Here is a 23,818-nt window from a genome sequence, read left to right as displayed (position 1 = left end):
GAGAAAGAAGATGATCACACAGTGGCATAATCTTCGCCGACGCAGCCAGAGGCGGTTTTCCTTTAAAGATAATAAAAATATATGTGCAATTTTCTAAGTACTTGAAAGTTGCAAAAATTGAAAAGTATCATCGATGTGATAGGCATGTGGGTCTTAGATCTACATATCATCCTCACACCGATGTTATTTTCTAATACAATTTTACAATAATATTCACCTAATTTTAAAAAAATATAACTTTCAATCTCAATATCAATAAGAGACCAAGACGTCCAGATACACACACAGCCGTTAGTATGATTTGTTTGCGAATGAAACAGAGCAAGCAAGCAAGCAAAAGGTCAGTGAAAGGAAGGAAAGGAAGTGCACTCTATTGACACCCACGGTTGCAAATTTAGCCCACAAGTTAAGGCGAAACAAAAAAGGCCGTTCATTTCCACTAATCATAATTAATTAAGTTGGAAACGGCCTTCGAACGGAGATAATGGAAAGCAAGTTTTCGGCCTCTTCATGTACAGTGCACCGATCATGTCTACATCGTCTACATTACGAGAAGAAGTGAAGGATTTACAGGTAGGTTGTGCAGTAGCCGAGCCAAAACGCTACCGGCCGTCGGATTCGACATCTACGGTAGAACTAACTGACAACTGATTATGCTAAGACGAGTTGAAGCGCCTAAAACTCCCTTGGGTCGACGAAGATGGAGGCGCCGGGCGGCGCTTTGGTCCAGTCGCCGAGCGTGCCGTCGCCGTAGCTATCGGTGAGCCGCTTGATGCACCACAGGTCCTCGGCGCCGAGCCGCGGCCAGTGCGGCACCCCGGCGCGGAGCGGGTCGCACGCGCCGACCTCCGTGGCCACCACGCGCGCGCCGGCGCGGCGCGCCACGTTGTGCGCGTGCCTGCACAGCGCACGCGCCAGCCGCGGCGCGGAGGGGCCGGCGCCGCCCAGGCCGTATAGGAAGTGCATCCCGAACGGGTCGAAGAGGTTGGGCACGGAAGGGATGCCGAGCCACGGCGCGGCGCGGTCGGCGGCCCGCGTGGCGCGCGCCGCGGCGCGCCACAGCCTCGGCGCGCCGCGCACCTCGAGGCGGAACGCGTCCTTGCAGTTCCACACGCTCGCCACCGCCCACGACTCCGGCGGCGCGGCAAGGAACGCCTCCACGCCGCGCCACGACCGCGCCGCGCCTGGCTCCGGCAGGGCCAGGAGTGTGCCCAGCGACAGGGCGTTGGACAGCACGGCGTCGATGTCGCGCGGGAAGAACTCGACGTCCGCGAAGCGGCGGCGGTAGAGCAGCTCGGCCTCGCGCGGCGCGAGCTGCACGACGGCGGCGCGTGGCGACGGGGCGAGGTCGTGGCGGAAGACCGGGTGCACGAGGACGGAGGGGGTGCGGAACTTGGCGTAGCCACAGCGCGCGGTGAAGAGTCGCACCGACGGCTCGTTCTCGGTGTCTGTTGCGACGTAGGCGTACTCGGCGCCCATCTGCCGGAACCACTCCTCCATCCGCTCCACCAGCTTCCTCCCGATCCCTCTCCTCCTGTGCGCCGGGGAGACGCGGAGGCCGAGGAGGTAGGCGACCTTGGAGAAGAGCTGGCCGCGGCCGCAGGCGACGGTCTTGACGCAGCCGCGCACGACGCCGACGATCTCCGTGCCGAGGGGCCCGTCCGCAGCCTCCGCAACCTGGCATGCACGTCCGTGTCAAAACCACCTGAGTGGTCGATTGATCGATCGGAGAACACAAGAATAACCGAGCGATAAGCGCAATGGCGGACGGGACGTACGAGCATGAGGTATGCCGGGGAGTGGCGAACGCGGCAGAGCGGGTCGCCGAGGAGATCAGTGAAGAGGCACAGCTTGCCGCCGCTGGGGCCCACCTCGCATGCTTGCTCCAGCCGCTCCACGGCAGCGCTGTCGCGGTCGCGGTCGCCGTCGAACTCGCGCACCGTATAGGCCACCCCACCGTCCTCCTCCGCGGCCACCATCGAATCGATCATATCGCTCGCTCTTGGCTGGCTGCTTCCTGCTGTCGTCCTCCGACGTTTGTACTACGTGACAAGGTGGCGTAGGAGCTAGCTGTATATATAGGCGTCACGATCGAGTCTTGCTCGGTGCAGCAGCTGGCGCAGGTAGTGGCAGCTGCAGCGAGGCGATTCAGCTTCTCTCCCCTCTGGAGTGGAGTGGACAGTGGCAACTGATGAGGAAGAGGAGAAGGCAAAGCGAGTTCATGCGTTGGAGGCTGGCTGCTGCTAGTAGTAGTGGGGGTCATGCCTAGGGATGGCAACGGGCCGATCCTCGCCGATGAATGTTTTTTCATCCTCGTTACCATTTATCTATTAGGGAAAATTTTCTCTCATCCTTATACCCATAGAAAATTTTATGACAGATCTCCAGTGAGATGTAAAATTAAATCTTAGTTGATTATTTTTTATATATTACCAATATATTCATAATACAAATTAATTATTTATTGATGTATATGAGAGTAATTAATACAAGATAGGTTAAATATTTTAGGTTAGACAAAAAATAAAAGTAACTTATTATTTCTCCCATGTAATGTTTGTATATTTATATATTAAAAAAAATGTATATGTGTGATATCGGGAATATAACGGAGAGTGGAGACGAATGTATCTTCTCGTCCCTGTCCCTATATAAATTCACATGATCAGATTTTCTCATACTCATCACTTAATAGGAGAATTCCTCATGGGTTACCGGAAAACGGAGTCCTATTACCATCCTTAGTCATGCCGTACCGAGAGGGGAGAGTGGGGTAGTGGTACTTTTGGATTCTTTGTCTATCCTTGTCCACTAGTGTTGTTTGGCAATATTAGATCAGACAAACTTTGTTAGAAGAAGAGACAATTATCTCTCAAAAACAAAGAAATATTCGCCCATCGTACCTAAATTCAAACCAAATTAAAAAACCAAACGTGCTTATTTATTCTCTAATCTTGCTAGATAAGACTAGGTAGGATGGCACTCGTGCACCCGTCTGCCTGCCTGCTACATATATGGGCATCTCTGCTAGCAATGGCATCTGCTACATATAGAAACACCTAGCTTAGCTAGCTTGTAAAGTGCTTATTTTTCTCTCTTTATTTGACAAGTACTTTGGAACTGTGTACCGTTTGCTACCTCGTTGAGCATTCTATTTTCTACCTAAACTAGCCATGCCAAATGCGTCATAGAAACTTGGGCAACATGACAATATATGTTGCTGAAATTACGTAGCAGTTAATTTATAGAAGAGAACACCGTTCTGCATCTAAAATATCTTTACAGTAAAAGAAGAGAGTGATGGATGTTACTGATTGAAAAATAGCCAAAGTAGAGCAAGGAGTTCTACTCTTCGTGCTCCAGTTTGTGGCGTGTAGTAATAGTATGCGTTAGCAATTTTATTTCTCTCTCTCTGTCACTCTCTGAACAGTGTGTAGAAAACCGAAAACTGCCGCTACTAAAAATATAAATTGCTGGAATATTTTACACAGGCAAAAACAATGAAGCTTGTTAGCATGAAACATTCTGTCAAACTATGCTACCACTATTTCCTTTTGTTGTGTCAATTTGAAGATGCAGTAGTAGAGTACTATGCATTGAGCATGACACTGGACCTCTCTTGTTAGTAGTACTTTTCGGCCTCAACCTGAACACACAACAAAGTAACACATTTTGTGGTAGCTTTGAAGGGTGCCCCGCGCAAATTATGTCGCTCTCCGTTTCCATGATCTTGGAACCGAGTCAAACTCACTTGATTGAGGATGTTGATATATATCTAAATCATTTAAATTTGAGTTCTCTTGTTTACAAATTTAAGTGTCTATTTTAAAAAATAATTGTGTGCATCATGAACGTCTTGCTCGTTAGAGGAATGGTATCATATTGGTCCTATTTGTTGACTTTGGTCATGCCACTTAATCTTTAAGGCAAAGTAGCAAGGCTAACGTTAAGACTCTGCAGAGATTAGGTTGGTGATGTAAGGACCTTTGATAAGAGAATAAAGGTCTATCTCAGGAGGAATCTTTGGGTTAGCCAGAGTCCGATCAGAAGTCCTAAAGGGGACCCGATGCGGACCCCTGTAGACACATGTCGGGTTTCAATAGTGTATGTCACCGTAAATGTACAATAATAGTATTATACCAAGAATATTTTGGGATACTCTTCGGTGTTAAAAAATATTTTTTAAGATAAAAACACAAATGTAATGATAATTATGGTGATTGATATGTGACTATAAATATCTCTATCTGACTCATGTAATAACAAGAGCGAACATTTATTACACTTAATATAATGAATCTATTGTTCATTATATTGTGATCCAGATCCAACAATCTTATTGGTGCAGATGCGAGAAAAAGTTATATTTGTATTTTTTTTTACCGAAAATCCCATTCCCGTCCCAACGTCGTTGGCAGCATCTGCACTTCCCACAGAAGATCCGGGCCATCCGAAACGTAATGGGCGGTCCGGTATGCGTTCTTCGTCGCGACCCATCCTGCATGGCGGCTGTGGCTGCTCCGTTCGGCGCCACCCGCTGCTGCGCCGGCGAGGTGGGCCCGCGCCCGACAAGCGTGGTGCCCACGGGCATTTTCTGTCGAGGTGTTTTCGCCTTTGCTCCGTCGGTGCCTGTGTAAAAAGCCAAGAAGAGATCCTGGCCGCCGTCGATGGGTGGGACGGGGACTTAAGCGGCGGCGGCGGCGCTGCCGTCGGCGTCACTGATGCCGGCCTCCGTCGCCTTTGTGTGGCGCATTAATCAACCTCCGCCACCTCGAGCGACCGTAATCATGATGACGATGCATGATTAGTCATTGATCGTGGGCGCCTGAATTGAAGGGAAACGGACGCTCCATCCGACGCCCAGCCGCCACTACTTAAAAAGTGTCCGCCTTTGAAACTGACTAGCTTATTGTGACCTTTTATTTATTTATTTTTTTCAGATGTGACTTGTTGTACTCGATTTAGTTGCTAGTGCTAGTAGATTTTAGCTATTGCGTTTCAATGGTTATGTCTACGGGTTTTTTTTAGTACTGTACTTTTTTAAAATAATAAAATACAAATTTGTGCCTATGCATTAATAAGACATTTAGGATGCAAATAACTTTTTAAAAAAAATATAAGGCTCTACATTGGTGTCAAAATGGATATGAATTTAAATGATCTAGACGTACCTCTACGCTCTCTCACCCTACTGAGATAGCCTCGATTCTTTAACTTTAATTCGAAATAAGTGTGTCACCATCCCACTAGATAAGCATTCGATTCACAGACCAATAATCACTCGATTCAACTCAATAGGTGGCTCACTCTAACAATAGTGTACGGTGGTATTTTGCCACGGACAATTGCAATCCCCCGTATACGCATACGTGCATGTATACATATATATATATAAATAATAAGAAGAAATTAAAAAAAAAAAGAGGAGGAAGGCAGGCTGGCCTTTTGCCTTTGGGCCGGCCCAGTCCTTTTCCTCCCTTCCCGTGCAGCCCGGCCCAACCGGCTGCCTTATCTCCTCACGCCGCTGCCCTAAGGGTCGGGGGGGACCTTGTGCCCCTTTCTTCTCCCCGTCGCCTCTCTCCTCGCGCCGCCTCGCTCGCCTTCGCTCCCAAGCCGCGTCGCCGCCATGCTTGAGCCGCGCCGCCCTAAGCCAGCTCGCTCTTCTCCCTTATCCTCTCCCAACCTTATCTCTTCCCCCAACTACCCGATCCGATTTCCCCGGCCGGATGGGAGCCTCGCCGCCGCTATAAAGCGGGAGGGGGTGCCCCGGTGCGGAGGGGAGGGGGTTAGACCGGTGAAGAAGAGAGAGAGAGAAGAGAGAAAGAGGGAGAGAGAGAGCACGAGAGCACCACCGCCGTTGTCCCATCCATCCCCTTATCATCGTTGTCGGATTGACTGGAGCGCCATGGCCGCCGTCTTCAGTGCCGGTGGGTCTTGGCAATGATCTATCTTTCCCCTCCCTCCATCTATGCTACAGGCTAGGCCGGCCGGCCTCCGTGCCGTGCCGTGCTCACAGGCGCTTTGGGTTGTGATTTTGCCGAGGTGTTTGTAATTGAACCCATCATCTTGCTTTGTGGTTCGATGATGGTGGAGTTTTGTGCCGTGTTTTGGCCGGCGGTGGCGATGGAGGAGTTTTGTGCCATGTGTTGGCCGGCGGTGGTTCATTGTGGTGCTTGGTCGGTATTTGTTGCTGCGCCCGTGGCGTAGAGGTGTTGATTTGGTCCGGCTGTTCTTATGTTCTGTGGTTGGATCCGGCTGGTGTTTCGCGCCATATCCGTGCGACAAGCAGGTGGTCTTTGTGTTCTGGTGCGTGTGTTTCTTGATGTTCGCCGCCGTGAGGAGATTGTGTGCTCCGGCCGGCTCCGTGCCGTGACCGTGAGGAGATGATGTGCTCCGGCCGGCTCCGTGCCGTGATTGTGAGGAGATGATGAGCTGCAACATGCGTACTTCTCTGTGCTCGCTGTTGTGAGGTGAGGCAGGTGCTCTGGCACATAGGTGTGTTGTTGCTAACAAGTCGATGGGGTTTTGATCTCTAGTCTCGGCTGGCACTGGTGCCATGGCCATGGAGGTGTCCTTATTGCCGGTTGGGAGTCAGAAAGCCACCGGGTTGCGAGTTCCACCGGTAGGGGGTCTGAGCGCCATCGTGTACATTTGCTTCTGCTGTAGTCTGAGGTAGATGAGAGGCAATTATCTGGTGCCCTCTGATGATGCCTGTGAAGATCGCGTACATATATTTGTTACCGCATATGCGAGCAAGGCTCTGTCCTGCGGCTGGTCCTATGTCTTTGATGTTGAGATATTTGCGCTCTGTTGAGTTGTATTTGTTCAGGCCTTTGTTGCCATTGGGATGAGGCTGCCTCTCTGATGTTGGCCGCTTATATCTTTCTATTGCCTGTTGCTCGACTATGCTGGTTGATGAAGCTGGTAGGATGGCCTGGCTTCCCTGTAGTGGTTGCCCTTATTGTCGGCCCTACTTCTCTATTGTCGATAGTGTCATTCCAGGATGGTTGAGGCTATGATATCTACTACGGCTTGTTACCCTTTTTGCTTATGCAGCGTCACTCCCTTTATGGGGTTTAGCCTTTAAGGTTCAGTTTACTATGGGACGAAGTTAGAGGTCGTAGATAGGAGTTTAGAAACACCGCAGTTCACCGGGCTCCCGCGAGGTTGTAGCTGGTGATCTGCCGTGCAAGCTAGACTCTCTCTCCCTCTATTCTTTCGTAATGCCTGAGGCTACGGCCGATGATGATGGGCTGCCATGTCTGAGGCCTGTGTGGCCTATGATGACCCGGGACGTATAAACAATCCATAAAGCTCACGCTAGACTGTTTGTCCTGTCTTCTACTTTTATTATCTAACGCTCACTTTGTTTTATCTATGATGCGTGTGACTACAGCCTTGCAGACTCGGAGATGACCTTTACACGACGACCAGCAGTGCAGCTTAATCGGAGGTATTCTGCAGTTCGGCACTGCAGATGCAATTAACCGGAGGCTTCACGAAGCCACGGGAACCAGGAGACACAGTCGCAGGAAGTTTAGTCAGATAGCGCGTGTGTTTGTACCAGAGTATGACATTGTAATCATATGAAACTGTACTTTATGATTTCAGCAATGAATGAATAAAGTCATGTGTTTCAATTACATTTGTCTCTCGTTCTTTCGTATACGACAGTATACTGGCACGTCCGCAATACAGGTACAATTACAATATACAGCAATTCGAGCATACGAAGCGGAGTTTGTTTCGAATCCGCGAAACAAATAGAGTTACCACCACTCAATTCAACTCAATAGGTGGCTTACAGTAACAATAGAGTCACCACCACTCAATCTGGATACAATAAGAGAAGAGAAGTTTAGGTTCGGAAGAGCAATAAACTGGGAAGAAGGGGACTGCAAATAGAGCGGCAACAGGGGATTGGGATGTAGAAGAAGAGGCCAGAGAGAAAGAGAGCCGAGAGGAAGAAGAAGTGTTCTATTTTATCATCGACGTCCTTTTGTGCAGATACCTTTCCTCTTTTGTATTGCCTCGGCGCAACTGGCTTGGCCTATAGCCCGGTTGGCATTCGACGCCCCCCTTGAGCAGCTACTAGATGGGCTGTGACAAAAAAGTGTTATTTTAGACATTAATATGATCTTTAAAATACAATTTCGATTACTATTTTTTCTTGAAATATATTGATAAAGCATAACAAAAGTATATTATTAGAAAAATACTTTTTAAGATAAATTTACTTGAGTCATTTAAAGTATCCAAACTCAACATAAAAAAATAATTTATAGTCAAAATTAAAATAATTAACTACATATAACTCAAAACGACTATTATTTTAACCCTTATTTTAGACGGGAGGAAGCGCAATATAATGCACACGATCATCGACGATCCCTCTGCTCTGCTTCGACTCGGCCCATCACTAAAGCCCATCGCCCCGCCCTTGGCGGCGCGCGTCTCCACGGACGGGACGGAGGTGGCTCTCCGCCTTGCATGGCTCCTTGGGCTCCTCCCTCACCGCGCTGCCACTTCAGAAGCTCTCTGTTGTAAGTAGCGTTGAACTGATGCGATTGCGCTGCAGACAGAATTCGGAAGCTAACCAGGGACCCTAACTATGTATGAATAACTGTGGCCAAATTTCGCCACCGGACCAGTTAATCGACCTTGGTCCTTGTCCCTGCACATTTGGCTTCTCTCCTCATGTGGAAATGGAGGTAGAATTACTTGCTTTTATTGTGTGCTTCGATTTTTGCTTGACTACAACGAGATATTTACAGACATCCAATCCAAACATGCCCCTCCTTTTGTTTTTTTCTCTGCTTCTAGCTTCGTAGGTAGTTTCGGCTAAAATTTCCATAGCACCCGACTGAATGTCTCTAGTACAGATGGAGCCAAACAATCCTGATCACAACCACAGAACCTGGGTGCTGATTTTAATGGTTACTATGTTGGCCAAGCCGATGATGCGGTCGAAAGCGATACATGTTTGTTCACTTCTGTTGGACAATGCTCATGTTGTTTTTGCTGGTTGTACGCGGTGGAGGAGTCAGCTCGCTGCCTCAGCTCTCCTAATCTACTATAAAAGATAAATGCGCAAGCCGATGATCTGACATAGATACGCAGGAGTACCCTTTATGCAACAAATCCACCTCCTTCCTTTGTGCTAATGCATCTCCTTCCCTACATGTTGCTGCGCTGATTCTAATGCTACATTGCATCTTCAAACCTTAACTTTGGAACTGCCATTCACGGTATGTACATCCCCCTGACATGCTACATATATCAGTTGGTGCTTCTGTAGAGAGAAAAAAAAGGATTACTTGATCGAGCTGAGGCAATTGTCACCTTTTCATTTGTGCTAGTCTATGTAACACTGTGACTGAGATTTCGCAATTCTTTATCTAGTGTTGATCTAATCAAATGTATTCTTTCAACTGATTAAAGGGGGGGGGGGGGGGGAAGAGACAGACCTCTGTTCAAAGATTTTATAATTGTTTTCTACTAATTAGTTTTTATAATGTTGTTCATACAGATGGTGCCAAAGGGTAAACTTTTGTAATGGGATGGCATATAGGAGATTAGTCATTTTGCAATGACAGATCAGGGATTAGAAAAAATTGCAATAACAAATAAAAAATTGGCCCTAATTCATACGTCGCAGCAGCAGATTGTTCCTCGAGTGAGACAGTTTTTGGAGCGATTGGGGATAACAGCAACGCTGTTTTCAATCGTCCGTTTATTCTGCATGAGACACAGAGCCACGTCCCTATCTTCTTGGGAATTGACTTGACTTGGATGTAGTAATATCAGACTCAATTTGCGTCTGGCTGCAGTAGGAGCTTGTTTAAGCACCTCTTGTTCAAAGCCAGCGCCAATTGCATCATCTTCAGCACGCTTAGGGAGCAATAGGGGCTCAATTCATCAAAGGCGATGGCTAACCATACGGTATGCAACTTTGACCAAATAAACTTATGTCTCGAGCTTGGAGTATAGGATGAAAGCCGTCTACTTTCTCAAACTACTGTTGTCAAATTATTTCTTAATTTACTAAAAAGTCAATCTGCCAAGTGAAAAATGATATGAGTTGATCTCTATCAAAAAATCTTTCATAATATTACAATATTGTTAATTTCTGTAAACGTGTTATAACAGAAAGTCAGGAACACATTGTCAAAATGTTTTGGATACCATTTCAATCTCCAAAACACACATATTTCAGACCGGAGTCAATAATTTGAAGTGAGTTTAAAATCTGGCTCCAAGATCAGCAAACAACCAACACCATGAATTCATTAATTACATCCAGTGATCTTTTTGAAGATAACTAGAACTTGCTAGTTATTTGTCTTGCAGTATTCGTTTTCGCATCATACTTTGTGAGGTGGCACTGGCATGGTCTGTCTTTATTTTTTAACACAGCCGAGAGTATGCACGAAGACCTATGTATCTTCAATTTTGATAAGGAGAGCGAACAAAGGTCATCTACCACCAAACCACACAGGTGCCCCAATGTTTTTGGTTTATATAAATGGTTAGGATCTACTCCTATTGCTTATGCCTCCAAGATAAATAACTAAAAAATGGTCTCTTTTCCTTGAACCCATGACTTCAACCGCCACTATCTTGTGCTCTACAACTATGCGTCTATGCCAAATGGGTGCCCTATTGTTTTGGTTTATATAAAAATCAGGACCGGTTGCTTATACCTCTAGCATAACTAGCTTCAGGCAGCAAAACTTGCCTTTTCCTTAATTATTGATCAGCTTGCTCTTACGCCTTGATCTTGATCTTTTCGGATGGTTGATTAAATCTAACAGCACGACACGAACGGCACATCGACGGCCTGGCCTCAACGCGCCGAGGACTGGTGGAGCGGCCCTAGGGTAACGGTGGTGTGCAACGAGGCACTGGTACTACTGGCTGCTATCAGCCTGTTCTTCATGGCCACCTTTGGGTCCCGGCGTCGCCGAAGCAGAAACTTACTCATCCAATACGGTGTCTTGGGCGCATACACGTTGTCCTCCTCCCTGGTGCCACACGCACTTGGTTCTATGCAGTCATCCGCAGTGAAGAGCAGCATGTACCCCATTTGGGCCACATCCCTTTACCTCCTCATTGGTTGTGCTGATTCGATTACAGCTTATAGTCTCGATGACAACAACCATTTCACACGTCAGCAGTTTTTGTATCTTCTCTACAATACATATTTGGGGTTAATTACCAGATCTGATATTACCCTGATTTCTTATCTGCTATTGGTTGCTCCTCATAAATTTTTGCAAAGAATCTGGGCATATAATCTGGCAAGCACATCATGGAACTTGAATAAAATGGTTGCTGACTACATGTATCAGGAGCACACCAAGAGTGGATCATCTTACGATCCAACCAGCATGAAAGGTTATCATTACTTAGTTGATTGGCCCCTCCGCGAGTCAAAACTGGAAGCTGGGATGTTATATGCAACAGAATCAAGAGCGGACGGTGCTCAAGTCATTGACATAGAGAGAATATGGCTGTGCTGTGGACTAAGCCCAGAGCTGAAGGATGTGTGCCTTTCCTTCTCTCTATTTCATCTGTTGAGGAGGCGCTTCTTTGGGTTTGCATGCGCTGAATCTTCGCAGCGGAAGACACATGATTTTGTCTTCAAGGGGCTTCTGTCCAAGAATGAGGATGGCGGCGTCGATTACAACAGGGTTTTCAAGGTGATTGAGGTTGAGTTAGCTTTTATGTATGATTTCTTCTTCACCAAGTATGCTGTCGTTTACTATGGATCTAAAAAGGTTTCAACGATTTGGTCCTTGGCTTCAGCTACCTTAATATCTGTGACAGTCTACCAGCTGACAACCAGAATTGCCTCTAATCCGAATGGGTCCGATTTCCTGCACACCACAACATCTGATGTTGTTATCACAGTTCTGATACTAGCATGCATTGCTTTGCTTCAGTTTCTCCAAGTGTTGCTTTTTTGGAATACCATTTGGGGCAGAGTGTCCTTTGTTTGTCATTATGTCCGGGAAAAAGCAGTGAACAAAAGGGGAAGCATCTGCATGAGACCTTTTCAAAAGAGCTGTTGTATGAGATTCAGGGAGATTATTCTTACCAAGATTATCGGTGTGTCCACATCAAGGTCAAGCAAATGCTACTATCAAAATAAGCTTGGGCAGTACTCCTTGCTTGAATCAGTGAGATACAAGCAGCACAGTCCACCTAAGGTAGGGCATAGTAGGTTTATGCAACGATTTTGTAGCCTTCTTATGCATCCAGACTTTGATCACCTTTGTGAGTGGAACAAAGACATTATTCATGCAAAAAGTGTCCGCAAGGGACGTGGGAAACCTGCAGCTGTCAATTTACCTGCAGAGGTAAAAAAGGCACTTGTCAATTCCCTCCAACGTACTCAGGGTGTTCTAGCGAGCGGAGAATCGTCATTGGTGTACAATGAGGTGCGTGACCTCTTATGGGCTTGCAGGCATGATATGCTCCCAGTCTCAGACAAGGAGAATCAGACGCACGTCATTCTGACTTGGCACATTGCAACATGTTACTGCGAGATGGCAGCATTGAAAAATCTTTCCCCTAGTACTTTGGGGGGAGAACTCAAGTTCCATCTTGACGTCGCCACCATACTATCCAAGTACTGTGCATACCTGGTGGTAGACCAGCCAAAGTTGCTTCCTGGGCACCACTATGATACAAGCCTTGTTTTTGATTCAGTTGCAGTGGAAGCAGCGCGATTTCTGCGAAAAGAGAAAGACAAGTATGAGGCCATGAGAAGTTTGCCTGAATCGACAGAGACATCCATCTTCCGGAAGGGTGTAAAGCTGGGGAGGCAGCTCGAGGAGATGGAAGACGACAAGCGTTGGAAGGTGCTTGCGGATTTCTGGGTGGAGATGTTGCTCTACGTCGCACCATCAGATAATGTGAAGGAGCATATAGAATGCCTGGCAAATGGAGGGGAGTTTCTCACACATTTGTGGGCGTTGCTCTCCCACGCCGGCATTCTGGACAGGGGGCAAAGGAATGTCGCCGACATAGAAAATGTAGGAGCTGACCAGCCCAATCCTGGAGAGCTATCATACGGTGCAGCTCTGAGGCTTCGCCGTGCGAGCTCCTACCTCGACAGGTGTAGAGAAGGGGCGGCCCCTGCCACCTGCTCCACAAATCAACCAGCAACGAGTGCAAACTGTGTGCAACGTAAGTGTTTCTCTTTTTTCTCTTTGTCGAAACAGGCGAATGTCTCTGGAATAGCCGTTTTACTGCCTACAGTTCTACAGTCATTGTATATTCCATGTTGCATCTTGGAGGGGCATGGCATGTTGGATGCAAAATATCTTTAAAGCTTTTACAGAACGCCATGGCTTCAATCGTCTTCAACTTAGTCATAAGCTGGTGATTAAAAAGAAACTGATCAGACACCCAGCTGATGTACTTTATAAACTAATTTCTTTTTTGCAGCACCGGAAATATCTGTTGAAGGTGGAAGGACAGTTACAAGTGGACAAAGCGGTGGAAATGATCAGTTCCAAGGCGTGGCAACTTAAACGTTCAAGAAGTCAAGAGCAAGTGCCTGGAATCACCGGATAGGTATAAAGGATGTGAAACCATTTTCTTTCTTTCTTTCTTTAACCAAGGATGTGAAATCTGGAGGTGTTGAGTTGGTACTTTGTAGTGTCTGGTTAAGAAGAACATTTTGTTACTTGTTAGTGATGAACTGTGTTGGTTGTTTGATGTATTTTGGTTCTTCAGTCATTTCTTATAGGGAGTATCTTTGGTTTGTGAGTAATAGTGTGACAGGTTTTTAGTTTCTAGTCCCTGTGATGTATCTGGTCTGACCAGGATTCTGTTCTCCCATTCCCTTTCTGTTTGTAAGACTTGCTGCTTTATGCTTTATAGTCTAAAAAAACTTAGTCATAAGTTCTGTTATGTTCAGCCACAGATATCACAACTTAAACCCTTTACTTCTGAACATGCAGATTCCGGGGAAGCTCTGGCATCTTTATCCTAGAAGGGGCAACATTCTTCGCTTTGTGAATTCATTTACATAATCGCAATCTATCTCCATGATTCGCTTTAGTGATTTTCTGTTACTGCAAGTGTGTGCTTGGAAGGATGCTGGTGCGATCGATTTCTCGTATTAAGGCATTGGCTACTTGTTGGTTATGTTATGCATTTAGGTCATTGCTCGCTGCTGTACTAGCATTGCTTCTCTTCATATCCTTGTCAGTTGTTTCGGACAATACCCTGTGGTCGTGTGTATTGCTGCACTTTGTATCTTGTTTTCTCTACTTAAGGAATGATACTCAGCTCTACTGTACATTCTTGAAGAAAAAGTAATATTTTGTGTGCTTAGGTGCTTCGTTTTATCTGAATTGCCTGTTTAGTAATCTTTTGCTGTGGAGATGGATGAACTGCCATCTGAATCTTCTATTATACATAAACAACAATCCATTGCTGAAACCATGTCGTGCAGCATCAGATGTCAGAAAAGATGCTTCTCAGTGGGCCATGCCGACTTCTTCACAAGATTTTGATCACTCCTGATAATAAGGGTTTAAATGTGTCAGTACCCAATTAGTTCTAGATGTGCCAGCAGCTAGTCACCTTTGGTTTAGACTCGTCTATAATCATGTATGTGTGATTGTATTCAATATAATCCCTTGGCCAGTTGACCCACATGAACAATACATAACTCTTGTCTTCCTTGTATCCCTAACTGCTACTACTGAACTTGGCAAACTGTCATCTTTACCGATCGCAGCTACATTCTTCTTCAGTTGGAGACTGGAGAGAGCAGCCTGAAGCCCTGAAGATTCTACTGAAAACGCCTAAGCCTTGTTTGGTTCAGCTGTATCCTCTGCCCTTGTAGGCTGCTGCACTTCACCTGTTTCAGCAACAATGAATCGGAGACAACACTTAGAACATCAACGATGCCTTGCCTACCACACTGATCAGACCTACTTACGTTCATTGATTTTTTTGGATAATGGAAGCTTTTTTTACTCTCATCGTTACATTAAGGTGATATAAACGTATAATAGTTTACTCCTGGTTTTTGCATAGCTGTAATGTACACAACCAAAAAAGAGAAAAAGGGAACAAGAATACATGACTTACGTGCATTGATGCTAGTGTGGACAGCAACTCTCTGCACTGCGCCATCAGAACGAGTTCTTGGATGGTAACTCCGGCGAGCTGAGACACCAAGACATTTGTCCGGGCTAACTGCAGAAAATGGTAGACAATTTCAGGCCAAAAACAGCAGCATATATTGCGGTTCGTTACTGCATCTCATCACTTACTTAGATACTGATATTATTGTGTAACTGGTATATGATTCCAACAAAGCTAACAAGGAAAAAAATCCTACATAAAAGCAGCACCTTAGATACTTGAGTGCTTGTGGAGTTTCCTATGGTCTGCATGACATGAACTGCAGAGGCAACAGCATTTTTAACAGCTTGGATATCTGCCTACAAAATACAAAGCTGGAATGAGATCCAACTGGAAAGTAACACGGGAAAGTGTTTTGGTGTTCCATTATATTTCTAACCATTGCTCCATCAGTGACGGGAAGGCGCAGAATGGTAGCATTCAGAGCCTGTGTTGTTCCTGATAAAGAATTAGCATACTCCCTCTCCAATGAGGACCATTCTTCCAGGTATTTCACCTGCATGTTGTAAGTTTATCAGATTTTGTCAAAAATGTGTACTTGAAAAAATGAATTTAAGGTCACAAACCAGTAATTAGTTACTCATGCAAGCCCAGAGGAGAAGGGATGAGCAAACAGGGGGTGTACTAGCTTTAGACTTTTAAGTTAGCATTATAGCCGGTCTAAGTGTCTTTTATGAGCCAAATCATGACCATTCAGTTTTGCAAGCTAGTACAATTCCAGAAGTCCATATTAGCTGTGATCTGGGCTCATCTGTTTTACTATTTTACAACAAGGTGTATTAAAGATCCATTTGATGATCATTTGGACAGTCAGGAAATGTGTATCCAAGTGACCTAGTGTACCTCCTGAAATAGACAGCCTTGACCACGCCCAACTGTCAAAAAAATGCATTATCCTAGAATTTTATGAGTAATCAGAAATGTTCTTACTTGTCCTCTCATAACTGCCATGAGCTTGCAGTTGTTTAGACGCAACTGCAGCTGCAACTTTCTAATGGCGACCGATTTGCGCATCCTCAGGATAGCAATCCATGCACCACAGATGGTTTTCTGCCATGAAAAAGAAGAAGGATTAGCTGTATTTTTCTGAAGGAAAGCAGCAACATCCTTCAGCAAGTATGTGAAACAGCTGATACATTGATCAAATTTTGTCCAAGAACAGAGACGCTCATGGAGTCACTCACCTCTGCAGCCATCGTCTGCGAAGAAAGCGCAGCTCCAGCCTGCGCATTGGCGAGCCGCCACTGCAAATGCCTGGTGTAGAGTAGTCTCAGCTGGTGCTCCTCCTCGGCCTTGGCCACCCCAGAAGGCTTCACCTTCGTGTCGCCGTTCAAGACGCAATTTGTAGAAGAAGCCTTGCCCTGCAGCTTCCCAGCAGAGCCGGACGTCTCCGTGGAGCCCCGCGCCTTTGACGGGCTCGCTGTCCTGCCGAACGAGCTGGCCACCGGCTTGCTTGGCGACGGCAGTTTAAGAGACGGCCTGCTAAACGGCGAGGACAGCAAGCCGTTGAACAGTGACCTCTTCTTCATTGGAGCAGGCGAGGCGACGGCAGAGGTGCGTGACGAGAACGGCGTGGCCGGGTAGGCGAACCGGTCGGAGCGGGTCCCCACGGCGTCCCGCGAGAACCTCGCGGAGGAGCTGATGATGCTCCTCGGAGACGGGCGCGGTCCGGAGGCGGTGCCAGGTTTGTCGGCGCCGCCGTCCCGCGAACCGCCGGACGACGCGCTGTCGGTCTCGGAGGATAGCGCCTGCAGGTACTCGTTCGCGCCGTCCACAGACGCGCGCCGCGGCGTCCCGTCGAACGCCCTCGACCGCATGGCGGCTATCGCCTTCTTGTTCAGAGCAGAGTACTTGAGGCTCTTGGCGAGCGCGCGGCCGTCGTACGCGCACGGCGCCGCGGTCGCCGACGCTGGCCACCGGTATGTGTTTTGGCCTCCGTCTGACACCTTGCCCCGTACATCTGTGCCTGCAGTACTGGACCTCCTCTTCTCTGGCGTGATCGCGGCCACCGCAGCAGGCGACACGGACCTCACCCTGCTGGTGTCCAAGGAGTAGGTCGGGCTCTGGAACGCGACCGCGAGCGTTCTCGTTGTCGTGGTCGCGCTCCCACTGGAAGCCGCGGCGCCGGCGGTGACGGCGTTGGGCAGCACTTGACGCGACCGTTCGGTGGACGTGGGCCGCCTCGGGGCAGGGGGCGTCGCGGAGGAGGAGCGGACAGCGCTGGAGATGGAAGTGGGTTTCGAAGAGGGGGCGAGGTAGCGGGAGGCGACGGTCTTGGCCTTGGACTTGGGCGCCGCGGCGCCGGCATTAGCATTGGCATTAGAGATCGCGGCGGCGACCGAGCCGGCATTGGCGTTGGAGAGCGCGTCAGAGCGACGGCGGCGCCCGGTCAGGTCCGGCCGAGGCGCGGAGACGGCGGCGTCGAGCATTGTAGATGCCATTCTAGCTAGCTATTGGGCGGGAGGTGGGCTGGGCGATGGTGAGATGGATGGTATGCGTGCGCGCGAGTGGAACCGAAACCAACGGGCGTCAATGGCTAGGTACCTTGTCTTGCTTTTCTATAGGTTAACTACTACTATTTGTGCTGTGCTGTGCTTCCCGCTATGAGTTTACTACATTTTCATCTATCACTGCTCCGCACTCAAGGTATAAAGATGTAAATATAGTGTGAGAGTGTCGAATACGTTAGAAACGATACTATAGTTTGATTGCAGATAGGACCAAAAAAGGAGAGAAGATTATCCGTTAATTTTCTTTCTAATTTCTATATTTATTTTTATTAGAAAAATAGTTTTCATATCTGTAGCTGGTAACAGGCATAGAGGCTGCAGGACAAGCGTGAATAACAAAAATAGATAAATTATTTAATTTTTAGGGTTTTATTAGACAGTAGGAGAGGAAAGAAAGAGATGACGCGTAAAATAACTTGTGTTTTATATAGTAGAGATATACGCTACTAACCTAAAGGAGTTAGTAACGCTCTAAAAATAACAATTTTCTCGATCGACGGATATTATTGATCATTGGATCATGATCCAACCACTACTGGCGGACCTAAAGGATGGTTTAAGTGGGTCTGGGACTATCATGTGATCTAATCTAAGTTTGATTTAATATGTGATCTAGCTCATGATTTGTCTAAAGAAAAACGAAAAAAAATCTAATTGAATACCTACCCAACGCTCTGACACTGATCCACCACCGAGAGGTATGCACCTAGAAGGCTGCAGGGGTGGGGTCACTCATGCTCTGCGTCCTTAGACAGTGAGGTCAGCCCCTTAGGTATAGTCATGTGTTAGTCAGTTCTCATCCATTAAAACACGCAAAGTCATGTGTTCGGTAGGTCGTGCATTCAGGCCGGTCCGGAGGGGGGTCGAGCGGTGCGACCGCCCCGAGCCCCCAAAATTTAAAGGCTCCATATGTATATGTATACTGTGTATATCGGTCCAAAAGCAAACTGAAAAAAATTAGATCTAGATGATTTATATTTAATAATAAAACCTATTTTTAATCTCGTCCCGGACCACCGAAATATCAGGACCAGGCCTGCGTGCATTTGCCGTGAACAACGAACGACGACCTCCCTTGGTATGGTATGGTATGGTTTTGGTACGGACCTCAATCGTCCATGCCAATACACACAGCCGACGGGCGTATATATATCGGCCGCCACGTCGCCCTCCCGGCATACACGATCGAGGCGACGCTACGGGAGGCCGCTCGGGAGGCGACGGCGCGCCCGAGACGGACAACGGTGCAGCTCCGGCCGGGTGCGGCGGCAGCAGATCTGGACTCCGACGAGAACCCATATATTTTCACGTCGGATTTGGGCGTTGGGGACTGGGGTCGGTGGCCACAGCTCCATGTATGGTGCTCCCCATGGCACAGAAGCTATAGAGAGAGAGAGAGAGAGAGAAACTTTATTTTTCCCGGTCAAGCGTACGTACAGATGGATGGAGTATCTATCTACTCGATCGCTCCCGTAGTCCTCCCAATGGATACGATTCTATACAACACGTACGTACGACGACGTTATTTCACGAGGACCTCATGCATATCCAACGTTACGGAATGTACGTATACGTGCATGCATGCATGTGTAGTACTACTGTCCTAGTAATTAGTCGTCGGTCGGAGGCAAATTAAAGCTGATGGATATCCATTTCTCCGGTCCGGTCAGATTTTATGTATAATAATATATACAAGTCACAGCACATCGTGTGATCGATGCATGTGGCATGTGTTGTGTGTAGTACGCTCTTTCATTACAATCGATAAGATTTTGCTGTAACATGGCATGCGTACACAGAAGAAGTACAGTATAGGCCTAGAGTACTACTGACTCGATCTCTTCTTCCCTCCCTCACCCGAGCTAGGCTGCTTATGGCCTTATGCTGTTTCGCTTCCACAGTTTGTCAGACTCGTTTTGTTTATCCGGCGGATGGTTTCGCGCTTGAGTTTCTTCCCCTCATGTTTGCTTTAATAAATTTGTGCTGTTTATTGACACTTCGTTTACATCCTATGGCTGAACTATGTAATAATAAATAGTTGATATTACTGTAGAAACTTTCATCAGTGATAGTTTAAAAGTCGTCCCTCCACTGATTAATCGACTGTGTTGGGTATGAAATCGACATTGATAATCACTATCAGTGTTGATTCGTAGATCCCACCAACACTGACAGTACACCTATCATTGCTAGTTTGTATTAACAACCGACACTGATAGGTGTTTCTCACCCTATTTAAAATCTGGCGGTTGCCGTCAATATCGTGCGCATTTTTAAATTTTGGTCTTGCCGCCAATAGTACATAAGTACATATAAATTTAAGTCATAAAAGATAATGTCTTGTCACAGTATATATACACCGTATACATATTAAGTTTCATTACAACAACGATAAAGAGTTTAAAGTTTCTTATTAATCTAAGAGTCTGAATTTTGTCCTTTCTTATTGGATGAAGATAATGATAGAGAAGAGTCAATTTCATGGAACTCACCGATTGGACTAATGATTTGGTCATCGATGAACCTGACGAGTTATTCTTGAAGTGTGTTGATTTTAATAGGCATGAGACGATTTTTGAACAGCTTGAGGAGCCGCAATTTCAAGAATTGAATAAATGAATCCTTCTGAACACGTATCAAACCTAAAAATTAGTCATTAATATATATGGCACCTACCTCAACATCGGTCATTAGGAGCGACGCGTCTCCATTGAATCTGTGTATGAATTTCATTACATCAAAACCACATAAATTATTACTTAGGCCATGTTTCCTACAAGGAAAGTCATATCAAACTATCTATTCTTTTATGAATAGCTGGTGTCTAACACTCTTCTTGATATATCGTAGATACACTCTGCATGTGTACAATTATTACCGTAAGTAAACTTAGATTCAATCAAATCAAATATTACAAGAGTAATAACAAAATTATCGGGTTTTACCTTTATAGCAAGTCAATTACGGGTTAGTAGGTATCTTTTGAATTGTGAGTCGTAGACAACAATCTTGCTAATGTCTAGCTGGATGACAAGGAAGATCCAGTGATAACTGCACATAGATCATTATAGGTTAGTTGGTCCTAATTTCTAACAATGCATTGCTAAAAAAGAGTAGAACATTTATGAAGTGAAACACATACCCAAAGTGGTAGGGTAAAAGTATGTATTTCTTCAATTGTAGCTCTAGAATACACTTTAATGCATAGTCCTCAGTTTTTTTTTATCGAATTCGATCATTATAGGGTTTACATGATGTGGGTCGATGAATCTCATATGTTGGATGTCGTCCGTTTTGCATCTTTATACCTTCATTCTACACAAGGAATGAGTTAAGACATCCAATCTAATGGTATAGAAATATTTACTGCGAATTATACGTATACGACACTTACAAAGTTCAATAACTCAAAATAGACATGTCGAAAGCATCTTACTGGTACACTTGATATATTTCCTCAAATAATATAAAAATAGTGTTATCCTTATGGAGAAAATCTCGATCCTTATATCTGGCCTCGAATATTTCTCGACCTAGAGCAATCTGCCAAGTAAAGCTATCTGAAAATGAAATATAGATCATCTCACTGACCTTAGAGCAGCTAACTCCTCTAAATCTTGAATCCTCTGACCGCAAGACGGTAAAAAATTGGTGGCCGGTGCTGTTTGCTTGGGCTTGCGACAGCTCTATTCTGGTCGAGCTGGGGAAGAAGGTGGGCTTTTATATTGTAACAAGTATCAATACCGGTTGGTATGTGGAACTGGCACTGATAGTCACTATCAGTGCCGGTTCTTAGCTCTTTAGTCGTTGTTCACGTGCTGGAGTTTTAGAACCGGCATTGATATGTTTTCAGTAGCGGTTACTGTTGAACCGAAATTGATGGAGCATTATATATTTGATGTTCTGTAGTAGTGTGAGTGCATACGAGACCGGAATAAAGATATTGCTTCTTTTATCTAACAAAGATGGGTGTGCCATCAGTCACATTTGCAAAACGCTGGAGCTGTACTAACACAGCATGAACGAGGAAGGAAAAAAAAAAAGCAAGGCATTTATTGGATGAATATTCCAGAACATTTATCAGAGTATTGGACCTTGTTTCTTAGTCTAGGTTCAGCGTAATTCCATCAGAAATCGCCTCCCAATCCGTCTTCGTCAAATGCTTAGAATAATACGGGTTTGAATTTGTGACGTGACAACAGATGCAATTTTCTTTTGTTCTTCTGACGGCCAGCTCTAGAGTTCTCCATGAATGTCAAAAATTAAAATCCCTGTCAACAGCTTGAACAGCACTACTGGATTTTGATCCATTTCCATCAGGCTTACAAACACACTAGCTCGCCAGTCCAAACTCTGAACTTTGATCGAGTTCGCATTTCATTTCTGTCACGCAAATGAAGCTGAATTTTGATCGAGTTCTCGTTTCATTTCTGTCACACAAATGAAGCTTATGCCCATTTCATTGTGATTTGTTCGGTTTTTTAATCACAGAAAACTGAAGCTGATTCACAAGAACACGTAGAGATATGGAATGACAGCAAAAGATTTCTGATGGAACCACAGCTCGAATGAACAAGCGGACAACCGAAGACACAAACAAAATTGGATCAAAATCACAGCAGCCTGTATATACACAACCCTGGAATGATACCCATTCGGAACGCGGGATTTTTGGAATCCAACTGTGAAATTCCTCCGTTCCAAACAAACAAGACCCTCTTCTGCCAAAGCTTAATTGATCGATGAACTCCCTGTTCCAATCAAGAACGCACAAGAAGAGGATCCCTCTCTGTCCGTCTCTGAATGGCTCTGCTCTGCTCTGCTCAGCTCAGCTCAGCTCAGCTCAGCTCAGAGCGCGCAGCAGTAGGAGACACGACGAGCCTCCTCCCCCTCCTCGTCCGCCTCGTCGCCGCCGCGCCCTTCCCGGCGGCGTCGTCGTCGGGCATGTCTCCTCCACCCCTAGTGGTGCCGCCGGTGGTGTTACTCTTGCTGAGCATCTCCCACATGACGTGCACGTCGCGGTACTCGCACGTCCGCACCTCCTTCCGCAGCCTGCCCAGCCCTGCGAGCACGCCGACGTCCATGTCATCCTCAGCATCCGACCGGTCGTCTGATCCCCGATCCATCGGCACGTAGGTAGACAACTCACCGGTGGTCCGCCGGAGGCCGAGGCGCGCGCTGAGACCGCGCCAGACCCGCTTCACCGGCACCGCCGCGCGGCCCAGGCACGACATATATCCTCTTGGACTGCTGCTGGATTGGAGCACGTAGGTTTCTACTCTGCTCTTCTCTCCGCTCCTCTGCTCGATGCCTCGACCTCGCCGAAGCTGGTTATCTTTGCGTTGCCTGCCTCTTGATCCTCACCGGCTGAGCTGATCACCACGCGGAGAGGCCGGCTAGCTCTGCCTCTGTCTATCGGGATGTGACGCCATTGATCGAGCTTACGTTTATTTATAGGTGAAATGGAAATGGCGCGTGCGATGTAGAGGGAAGCCGACGGCACCCCATCCGATGTGGACGCGGCGGGGAATGACGAGCGCGCACGTGGATGCTCGGCTTGCTTCCTCGCGGCTTCCCGCCGCACGCCGTCGCTCCACAAGGTGACAAACTGACAGCCGCGTTGATTCGACAGTGATCTGCGTCTATTTTTAAGACATTCTTTCTTTGTATTTTTTTTCTTTTCCTCCTCTCCTCTAGGGTCCAAATTGCTAGTGAAATGCTCCAGCCCATGAGCATTACTAGGGAGTTACTATAGCTTCAGACTCTTTTCCATGATTCAGGCTTCCAGAAGCCATGAGACTCATTAGGCCACTGCCTCTCAGAACGGGGCAGCAGCTGACCTCCGCAGAGAATCTCAACAAAAGGAGAACACTCACTGCAATTGGTCTAGCATGAAGTGGCCGGCAGTTGATTGCAGTACAGGTGGTGGACACCATGACATCTGTGACAGTACGATGTCGTGTCACAATTGATAATCGGCTCAGTATCGTGCCCTTTGCTGGCGTTAGCTCATGGGCCCCAGACCTACGAGGCCCCCGGAGCCTGCGAACTCTGGAGCTTGCCTACCCTCGAAGCGTGGGAGGAAGGGGGTCATCAAGTCCCTATGAATATCAGCCAAATGGAGTCCACCGATCGCC

The 23,818-nt window shown here is 46.7% G+C and overlaps 4 protein-coding genes across 6 annotated transcripts; 1 reads left to right on the top strand and 3 right to left on the bottom strand.

The window, feature by feature from the left end:
• Positions 1 to 367: 367 nt before the first annotated feature.
• Positions 368 to 2,198, bottom strand: LOC133890075 (probable N-acetyltransferase HLS1). The gene is made up of 2 exons (XM_062330519.1): positions 1,779 to 2,198; positions 368 to 1,677 (listed from the first exon to the last, which is right to left on the bottom strand). Exons 1-2 carry the CDS (start codon positions 1,989 to 1,991, stop codon positions 676 to 678), a joined length of 1,215 nt encoding a protein of 404 aa, XP_062186503.1. The 5' UTR covers positions 1,992 to 2,198; the 3' UTR covers positions 368 to 675.
• Positions 2,199 to 9,586: 7,388 nt separating this feature from the next.
• Positions 9,587 to 14,378, top strand: LOC133891445 (uncharacterized). 2 transcript variants are annotated; one of them, XM_062332157.1, is made up of 4 exons: positions 9,587 to 9,942; positions 10,815 to 13,194; positions 13,456 to 13,584; positions 13,974 to 14,378. In XM_062332157.1, exons 1-3 carry the CDS (start codon positions 9,928 to 9,930, stop codon positions 13,539 to 13,541), a joined length of 2,481 nt encoding a protein of 826 aa, XP_062188141.1. In that variant the 5' UTR covers positions 9,587 to 9,927; the 3' UTR covers positions 13,542 to 13,584; positions 13,974 to 14,378. The 2 variants fall into 2 exon arrangements, with proteins under 2 accessions (XP_062188141.1, XP_062188142.1); XM_062332158.1 differs by lacking the exon at positions 9,587 to 9,942 and adding an exon at positions 9,963 to 10,498.
• A 251-nt stretch (positions 14,379 to 14,629) lies between these two features.
• On the bottom strand, positions 14,630 to 17,622 carry LOC133890031 (QWRF motif-containing protein 2-like). Its single transcript, XM_062330472.1, has 6 exons — positions 16,356 to 17,622; positions 16,102 to 16,221; positions 15,551 to 15,667; positions 15,381 to 15,470; positions 15,115 to 15,222; positions 14,630 to 14,881 (listed from the first exon to the last, which is right to left on the bottom strand). The coding sequence occupies exons 1-6, from the start codon at positions 17,610 to 17,612 to the stop codon at positions 14,813 to 14,815; spliced, it is 1,761 nt and encodes a 586-aa protein (XP_062186456.1). The 5' UTR covers positions 17,613 to 17,622; the 3' UTR covers positions 14,630 to 14,812.
• A 4,586-nt stretch (positions 17,623 to 22,208) lies between these two features.
• On the bottom strand, positions 22,209 to 23,113 carry LOC133890033 (uncharacterized). Of its 2 annotated transcripts, XM_062330474.1 has the most exons (2): positions 22,831 to 23,113; positions 22,209 to 22,743 (listed from the first exon to the last, which is right to left on the bottom strand). In XM_062330474.1, the coding sequence occupies exons 1-2, from the start codon at positions 22,913 to 22,915 to the stop codon at positions 22,520 to 22,522; spliced, it is 309 nt and encodes a 102-aa protein (XP_062186458.1). In that variant the 5' UTR covers positions 22,916 to 23,113; the 3' UTR covers positions 22,209 to 22,519. The 2 variants fall into 2 exon arrangements, with proteins under 2 accessions (XP_062186458.1, XP_062186457.1); XM_062330473.1 differs by having other exon boundaries at positions 22,209 to 23,112.
• Between the last annotated feature and the right edge of the window lie 705 nt (positions 23,114 to 23,818).

This window comes from Phragmites australis, chromosome 14 (genome assembly GCF_958298935.1).
Source record: "Phragmites australis chromosome 14, lpPhrAust1.1, whole genome shotgun sequence".
Taxonomy (NCBI): domain Eukaryota; kingdom Viridiplantae; phylum Streptophyta; class Magnoliopsida; order Poales; family Poaceae; genus Phragmites; species Phragmites australis.
This window is presented reverse-complemented; position numbering and strand designations above follow the sequence as displayed.

Coding starts and splice junctions, on each gene's coding strand:
- LOC133890031 (XM_062330472.1), bottom strand. CDS start 17,612: ATGGCATCTACAATGCTCGACGCCGCCGTCTCCGCGCCTCGGCCGGAC. Junction 15,668..16,101: donor TGGCAGTTATGAGAGGACAA/GTAAGAACATTT, acceptor TACAACATGCAG/GTGAAATACCTGGAAGAATG. Junction 15,471..15,550: donor CCGTCACTGATGGAGCAATG/GTTAGAAATATA, acceptor TGTATTTTGTAG/GCAGATATCCAAGCTGTTAA.
- LOC133890033 (XM_062330473.1), bottom strand. CDS start 22,915: ATGTCGTGCCTGGGCCGCGCGGCGGTGCCGGTGAAGCGGGTCTGGCGC.
- LOC133890075 (XM_062330519.1), bottom strand. CDS start 1,991: ATGATCGATTCGATGGTGGCCGCGGAGGAGGACGGTGGGGTGGCCTAT. Junction 1,678..1,778: donor CCCCGGCATACCTCATGCTC/GTACGTCCCGTC, acceptor CGTGCATGCCAG/GTTGCGGAGGCTGCGGACGG.
- LOC133891445 (XM_062332157.1), top strand. Junction 13,195..13,455: donor GAGTGCAAACTGTGTGCAAC/GTAAGTGTTTCT, acceptor TCTTTTTTGCAG/CACCGGAAATATCTGTTGAA.